The sequence below is a fragment of the Lactuca saligna genome, chromosome 4 (genome assembly GCF_052625555.1).
Source record: "Lactuca saligna cultivar CGN05327 chromosome 4, ASM5262555v1, whole genome shotgun sequence".
In the NCBI taxonomy this organism is placed as follows: domain Eukaryota; kingdom Viridiplantae; phylum Streptophyta; class Magnoliopsida; order Asterales; family Asteraceae; genus Lactuca; species Lactuca saligna.
The window spans coordinates 208,656,670-208,665,495 of NC_136420.1; the positions used below are offsets into that span (position 1 = coordinate 208,656,670).

Genomic DNA, 8,826 nt, shown 5'->3' on the forward strand with positions numbered 1-8,826 from the left:
TTTGAGACTCCAAGTGAGTGACCAAGTTCTTTAGGATAACTCACTCTGGGAATGGCTTAATACGCTTCGTAAAGTGTGGAAAGCTAAATCTAAGTTAGACAGGACCTCCGAGATTTTTACCAGAATCGGTTTTGTGCCTCACACAAACTAGACCTACTCTGCGAACTCAGTAACGTACATTCTACTCTTCGCATCTCGATCGTGAAACCATAACTTTCCGTTAGGACTCTTGCAAGTCCACACATCGAGATCCTTGCCTTCGTATTAGAACCGTAGTGACCCTCGACCGAGAGTTCAAGCGGATGAAGAAACGCCATCACCAGTTAGTGAAGGTTCGTTGGAACGCCAATCGAGAACCCGTTATCACTTAGATGCGCTAGAACCAATCGATTAGGGAGTTTCCTCCTCACGACTCGATCATTCGTGCATGCTTCCTTGCTTAAATTCTAATTTCGGGACGAAATTCCTTCTAACGGGGGGATGATGTGACAACGCGATATTTCGAGACAATGTAATGTAAAACCAATCAAATTTAGGTCAAAATATAACTTTCCTAAAATCTTATTTGGGTTAAATAAAGTAGAAGGAATTGTATCAAGGTTTCCAAGCATATAAAGAACACTAAAATCCGAGTTATAACGAAGAAGTTATGACCAACCGAAGATTCTCGGCAAAAACCGGCAACACTGATAGACGTAAAACGCGAAGTTTCAATACAATAGTTTTTGGCCTTAGATATCTAAATGAAATTTTTAGATATCATCAAACCGTAAACGTACATAAAAAGAACGTCCAAATCTGACTTCGTATGAGGAAGTTGTGATTTTTCTAAGTTACAGATATAACAGTAGACAGTTAAAAACTCGAATCGGAGATCGAGCGACTTTTGGCCGGAATGACCTAAACGAGAATCGAAGGTCTCGTCAATAGTATTTCAGCGGTAAATAGTCTGGCAAAAACCGACGACAGATGAAGAAGTTATGAATTTTTAAAGAAATTCCTTAATCACATCATTTATTAAATAAATAATAAAAATAATTTCGGAATTTGCCAACGAAATCTAAACGAAAGTTGTAGATCATAGTCTCACCTACGCGGGGATTTAAAGAACGTCGAAAACGGAGTTCGTATGAAGGAGATAAGAATTTTTGAAGTTTGATAATTAATTTATATATAATTTTTATTAAAAGCTTGGTAATATCCGAAGAGGAGTCAGCACCTAGGGCCGAAGTACGCGCCGCGTACCCTAGTACGCCCCGCGTACTCGAGGCCACGGCCTTGGATCGTCCACGTCGCCCCTATGCGAGCTACCCCCTCCCCGTCCCGTCCGAAGCGCTGCAGCCGAGGATGCGGTCAGCAGTGATGTCTCGTACGCGCCGCGTACGGGAGTACGCCCCGCGTACGCATGCCACTCAGCCCCTATAAAAAGGGTGCGAAGGTTTCCAAAAAACTTGCTCATTTCTTCACATTTCCCTTGTGTTTTGCCTCGTTTTCCATGTCCGTTCAAACCCGAAGCCCTGGACATTTTTACTCAAGTCCCGAGAGTCGATTTTACTCCCGAGATTCCCGAGAATCCCGAGAAAAATCCGTTTCTCGAGACGAAACTCTGCCCGGTTTTCGATCTCGCTATCTTCAAACTTCCAAGTGAGTTCATACCCCTTAATTAATGTTTTAAACTACTTTTAAATGTTTCATGGGGGGGAATACAAGTAGAATCATGGTAGGATTATATCAATCGCATGCGATTAATAAGTAGAATTACGCTAGTTGTTACATCAATCACATGTGATTAATATACAGCATTTAAAAGATTTGGCTACTCATTAGCCGTCTTACCGAACAGTTTCCTTCAAATGACTTTTTTCAAACATTTGATATGTTTTAAACTCCTTTTTACACTGTACAGTTTTTTCCGTACATTACCTTTCAAACTTATTTACAACTGTGTTTCAAACAAATGTTACCTTATACTTAAACTGTTTTATTAAACTTATGCCTTCAAATTGTTTTATAGATTGACATCAAGTCGATCTTTCCTTAAAATAATACTTATATTTCAAATGTCTTACAAAACTTATTTATGCTTTTATATTATTGCATGCATCTATATGTATAATTATATAAGAAATGTTTAAAAGACTTAGGAAGGCTATCCACCCTATTTCCTTTTCACGCCTTGAGATGTGGTCTGGTGGGATATTGGGTATTCGTCCGAAAGTCGTTTAAGTATTAGTTATATATCATGTGTACATATATAGTCATAAAAGGTCTTTCTAGTTCATCCCAGGCCCTTAGTTAGTAAGGGTATACATCCATGACCATACGTACCAGTTAGACTGCTAGTAAACTACCATATGGGTAGTTTAGGAAGATGCTAGAACTATTACTAGAACGCAATATCATACAATGAGTTAGTTCATTCATGAGTCAATACTTTCTAGAACATTAAATATACAACTATACTAGAACAAGAAACATTACCCTTACATTAATACGTTAACGATTGTGATCCACTGTATCGGAGCATGCCTTAAATGTCATGGCCTGAGTTGTAGCCAGAATTCTCTTGGTGGGAGAGCGTTGAGTTTGCGTATAGATCTATACTGGATTGACTATCCTACACCTCGCTTCTAGCTACAGTGGGACCGACAGGTCTGCAGGTGCCAAATGTCATAACTTATTTTTCGACTATACGTTGTCATTGTTACCAGTCGATAGTATGGTGAAATTCATCACATGATACCTTAATATAAATCCGGTTTAAGGTAGTTAGTACAGCAGTAGTTCCTATAAAACAAAACTACAGTACTACAATGATTTACCCATTACATTTTTAGTGATAACCTCACTTAAACTTTAATGTACAAACTATATTTTGTTAAAAGATAGTTACACTTGGGTAAATTACACACTTTTACGAAAAACGAGTATGCAAAACAGTTAAGCCGTGGTAGAAGGCTACTTTAATAGAAAATATAGGTTTTTCTGAGAGATTCAAACTTCTACAAACACTTAAAAACCTTTACATACCTCTTACAAACTTATGCTTGATACATGTTCAAACATTTTTGGATGACAAATACCGACACTAAAATATTTATGAACTCACCAGCTTAATGCTGATAAACTCTTTCAAAATAACTTGTATTCTCAGGTCATCAGTAGACAGGTACCGAGGCCAACTTTTGAGAAGATGGAGCGTATCCAAGACTTATCTTATTCTTTTGATTTACGTTATTTTTGGTGTCTATAATGTACAGAACACGCTTGTATTAAAATTATATATTTAATGCAATGGATGATGTTGTTTGCTTATTTACATTTACTGTGTTGTGATACGTTACATGACGTCCTCCGCCCCAGAACGTTTCCGCCGTTCTTGGTTTTGGGGTGTGACAGTTTAAAAATCAAAGACTCATGAAAAAGGTAATTTGCCAAGTTATCTATTGTAATTTTTTATTTCTAGTTATTTTTCCATATGTATGCTTGGGGGCTTAACCAAAAAACACCTTGAGATCAAGAAACTTTTAAGGGAATGTATTCGGAGGGAAGCATAAAATGAGTGTTGTTCAAAAGAAGTGAGCAAGTGTTTATCAAGATTGTTCGAATTTAGGATTAGGGAAGTTCTTAACAAATTTAAACACAAATACATGTGTTGCGGTCATCATGAACTAAAGAGGCTGAAAATGGATTGTCTTGCATGATGTCAGTAGCTAGGGTTTTAATGTGATGGTATGATAATAATAATAAAATCAGCTTTGCTTGAGGACAAGAAAAAGTCAAGTGTGGAATATTTTTACATGTGCATATTTAATAATGTATTTCATGCATGTTTCTAATACTTTTAGCTACAATCATGCTTAGTTTTGAACAAGAGGTACTTATTATGTTTGAAATCTGTTTTGAAGTTGCAAGGACATGCTTGTGACAAAAAGGAAGAAAACAAGGAGCTGGAAGTAGGAAAATAGGAGCTAGGACAAAAAGAAGAAAAAATTAGACTTGAAGACAGAGGACCACGATGTGGTGAGCATCCACCACAACGTTGTAAACGAAAGATTCTCGACCAATAAGCTAACTTGGAGAATACAAGATATGCGTGAAAAGCACGATATGGTCAGCATATAAATGGAAACTATAAATATTCGAACATTAGGCCGAATAAGGGGACATGATGCCTATTTTCTGAAGAGAATTGTGACTAAAAACCTCTATGAACTCAGAATAAGATAGAGAATCAATTAGAGGTCAAGTGTTGAAGAAGATTTAGAAGAATTCTACCTAGATCCATTCAATTTTCTAAATATATTCATGTCGAGTCTACTTTTCATGGATTTTGTGTGTTTTTCTGCTACTTTGAGAGGGTAAAAACCTTATACTTCTGTTTGGTGAAGATGAACCTAATCTTATAGTATTGATTTTGATTTATGGCTATTAGATATTTAGTGTTCTTGTGTTTGGTAATTAAACCCTATAATATTTTAGTTCTAGTTTATATTGCTTATAAATCAGATTTTGTGTGATAGTTGATCATTCGAATTGGATGAATTTGTCACCTAACTGGTTATGATCATTAAATAATTAGAGGTGGGACTAATCACATATTAGATAAAGTAATTAAAGCAAGTAACTTTAACTATGTTAGTGAGAATAATTAATCTTAATTTTTGATTGGTTGCTTAACTTGATCATAGGAAACCAACGTCTATCATTTATAGTCCAATTTGTGCTCATTATCGATTTGGTGTTTAACTTGTGCTTGATCGTTGCATAGTAATTCATAAATTTGTAAGTCTCGATATTTGATTATAATAGCTAGTTAATGAATTGGTAATTAATATATTCTATCCACTAGAAATCAACTATAAGAGACGGAGAAATCAGATCTACGAAAATGTACTCTATATGTCTTGAAGTAAATTTATGTGACATCCCCAACAGGGGTGGATGCAGGAATAGTAGTAGGGGTTGCACAAATTTTTTTCCCAACACACATAATATAAATCGCTAAAAAAAATTGCGGTCAAATATAATATAAAACATCTAATATAATTTTTTTCTGGTTAAACATAATATAACAACGATATATTAGAATTTAAATTTGTCCACTTCGTGCAGACATCTTTTGAAACCGCTCCATTACTTTTTCATTCTCAACTTTTGCAAGTTCTTCGGTCTCGACATTACAAAGCAATGCGTCATTCAAAAATTCATTGCCAATTTTGTTATGCAAGTCGGTCTTCAAGAGCTTCATCTTTGAAAAACATCTTTCTACACTTGCGGTCGCTATGGGTAATATCAAAGCCAACTTTAATAGCTTATAAACCAAAGGATAAGACCGATGCTTCCCCGTACTAACCATCAAACGAGAAAGATCGAAAATTCCTTTCAAACTAGTGAGGTGCTCATCTTTGATGCAAGAGTGATAAAATATCTCAAGTTGTCCTTCAAGGTCTATCATATTTGAATCATCAAAGTCATACTTGTATAACTTACCCAACTTCAATAACTTCGATTTGTCAAATTGTGCAAATGAATCACAAGGGCTCAAAGCACCCATGTATTCTAGTAATTGGGTGCTTGTTTCACTAAATCGATCCCGATATTTTGTAAGTTGCATATCTACCACCGTGTTGAAGATTTCAACCTCAAAATGAAACTTGTTAGTCTTTTTAGTCCTACGATTTCTCGCACCAATATACAACTCTTCCATATCCAAAGTATCAATTTCGTGTGTTTGACAAAAAGAGGATACTTTTGGCAAAATGCTAGCAAACCCTATGTTTCTAAAAGATTGCAATGCCTCTATTGTCCCTCTAACCATCGAATTCGCTTCTAAAATGTCTAGATCTTTTCTTTGAAGTTTCTTTGACAATGTACCCGTGAGGTGTAAAATGTCATACATCATATGTAAGTAAAAAATGAACTCATATGATTTAAAATGTGCTAAGATTCTAGATGCTTGTTGACGGTTTTTCAATAACCCTCCCTCCTCTTTCACAAAATCTAAAAGTACAAGAACATCCGCAAATAACTTCATCAAACTTGTGAGTGTGTTGAAATGTGAACCCCATATTGTTTCTCCCGCTCGAACAAGTGTAGTCTCTTGATTTAACCCTCTTCCGGTTTCAAGTTCACCACTACACAAGCCTTTTGCACCCTTTCTCTTGCTTGCTCTAGTAGTAAGTCTTTTCTTTTACACGATGCACACACTACATTAACCACCAACGAAATTTGCTCAAAAAAGTCACTAACACCATCATGCTTCTTTGTTGTAGCCACAACTACTAATTGAAGTTAGTGTGCAAAGCAATGTACATAAAAAGCCGTGTCATTCTCTAGTAATATCAAAGCTTTCAAACCATTGAATTCCCCTCGCATATTGCTAGCCCCATCATAACCTCATCCTCTTATCTATTAAAATTTAAAACAATTAATATATATATATATATATATATATATATATATATATATATATATATTAAATTGAAATAACAAAAAAGTAAAGAATAAATTACCTAACTAAAACTTAATTTATTACTGTTAAGTACTTCATTTATGGTGTTTTTGAGTGTCAAAGAAGGTGTATCCTTCACGTGCACTAGACCTATGAATCTTTCTTTCATAAAGCCAAGACTATAGACCTAACGCAAAACAATAACCATTTGTTCCTTTTTTGAAACATGACTAGATTCATCAACTAGTAAAGCAAAAACATCTTGACCAATCTCTTCACGAATACTCAAAAGTACTTCTTGTGCAAAACATTGCACAAGTTCTTTTTGAATTTTAGGGGAAATTAGTTGATTATTTTTAGGAGCATTTTCTAAAGTATTGTTGAAAATATCTTCACTAGTCTCTCGAATGGCTTTTAAAACTTCAATGTATAGCCCTCTATTTTCCGAGTTAACCGAGTCGTCATGACCATGAAACGGTAAACCGGTATTCAATAAAAGTCTAACAACAATAATAGAAACATGTAATCGGGCTTTATATTTATGATCCTCTGCTTCGGTTTGCGTCCTCAAGATTACGTTGATAGCTTGTTTTTCCCTCATTAAAAACTCACACTTTTCTTTTGCTTTGTTGTGAAAACTATCAACACCACCCACATGAGTACGAAATGCATCTTTTTTATTCCAAGTATCAAAACCTTGGAAAACAAATGCATCTCTCCCTCCTTTTTGTCCCATGATGTCCCCACACAAATAACAATATAAACAATATGCACTATTCTTTTTCACAGTATATTCCAACCAATCAAGGTCATCAAACCATGAAGGAACAAATCTTCTAAATTTATCACCTATTTTTTTAGTAAACTTATGTGCCCTTACTTGAAACGGTCCTTGAAGCAAATATGCTCTTCTTACATCATCTCTTATATTTGGTTTGTAACTTGTAACCAATGGCCTATCCACCAGGTCCTTTGGAAGATCTTTCAAGTCAACATTATCATTAGGTTGGTTAGAGCATTGTGTTTGTGGAGTTGCACTAAAGACCGAAGGGATTCATTGATTGGTGATTGGTGTTTGTGGAGTTGCACTAAAATTAGAAACGGAAGAGATTGATTGATTGGTGATTGGTGTTTGTGGAGTTTCATTAGTATTAGAAACGAAAGGGATTGATTGATTGGTGATTGGTATTTAGGAACATTATTCACCACTTTCATTAGGATTAGGTCTTTGTCTTTTGGTAAAAAACCGCATAGTTTAACCTATAAAAATATAACAATGATTTCAATAAAACAACTTGCTTTCACCTAATCAAAGAATAAATTCAATAAAAATATAACAATTACACCTAATCAAACAACGACTTCAATAAAACAAGTTGCTTTCACCTAATCAAACAATAAATTCAATAAAACATAACAATTACACCTAATCAAACAATGACTTCAGTAAAACAAGTTGCTTTCACCTAATCAAATAATAAATTCAATAGAACATATCAATTTCACCTAATCAAACAATCAATTTAATAAAACATATCAATTTCACCTAATCAAACAATCAATTCAATAAAAACATAGAGATATAACATAAGCAAGCAATATAATTTCAAAAAAACAAATCAATTTCACCCAAGTCAATCACTAACTTCAAAAACACATATCAATTTCAAATATCTTAATGAATTGGTAAAACTTACTTGCTTCATTGTAGTGTAGGGCTTTGAAGTGTATTTTATTAAGCAAAACAGTAGAAATTGAAAGAAGAGGGAACTTGATCGATACTTGCTTCGAGAGATTGAGTGATTGACTATTGGTGAAATCGATCAAGGATTGTGATAGAACAACAACGAAATCGTTCAAGGTCCAAGGATTGTGAGGTTGTCGACTGAATGAATGTCGATAGTAGCCATCGCATGATCGCACATCGAATGAATTTTGGAGGCAGAAGGTAGGAAGTCGAGTAGTCGTGCGTGAGGTCGTGAGTCGTGTATTCTGTAATCGTGTGTTTTTTTTCTTTGTACCGATCAACAAGACAACAATTACAATTAGGATTATTGGGCTATCTTTTTTACAAGCAATTAGCCCAATTGCTAATTTATCTTATTAAGTTTTATTTTGGGCTTTAGGGCTTTAGACAATTCGACTATTAGACAATAATTGAATAAAACAATTGGCTCATTAATTTTTTTTTTCATTTGGTAATTCCCAAAAGAGTGACAATACTTTTTTTATGCAGTTGCAAAATTTTCGTAGTAGTTGCATGATTTCTTTTACGTAGTGGCACAATAGGTAAAAGTTAAAAAAAAAATCTACTTCGTGCGCGGAAGATAGGTGTTGCCGGTGCCATACTGGGCACCTAGCTAGGACCGCCC

General features: G+C 34.9%; 1 protein-coding gene across 1 annotated transcript; it reads right to left on the reverse strand.

Moving 5' to 3' along the window:
- Positions 1 to 5,092: 5,092 nt before the first annotated feature.
- LOC145040459 (uncharacterized) lies at positions 5,093 to 7,190 on the reverse strand. Its single transcript, XM_078988382.1, has 2 exons — positions 6,660 to 7,190; positions 5,093 to 6,190 (listed from the first exon to the last, which is right to left on the reverse strand). The coding sequence occupies exons 1-2, from the start codon at positions 7,188 to 7,190 to the stop codon at positions 5,093 to 5,095; spliced, it is 1,629 nt and encodes a 542-aa protein (XP_078844508.1).
- Positions 7,191 to 8,826: the final 1,636 nt, after the last annotated feature.

Excerpts from the sequence above, each read along its gene's own strand:
- LOC145040459 (XM_078988382.1), bottom strand. The coding sequence starts at position 7,190 with ATGGGACAAAAAGGAGGGAGAGATGCATTTGTTTTCCAAGGTTTTGAT. Across the intron at positions 6,191-6,659 it reads TTTCAAAAAAGGAACAAATG|AAAAGACTTACTACTAGAGC; the intron begins GTTATTGTTTTG and ends ATCGTGTAAAAG.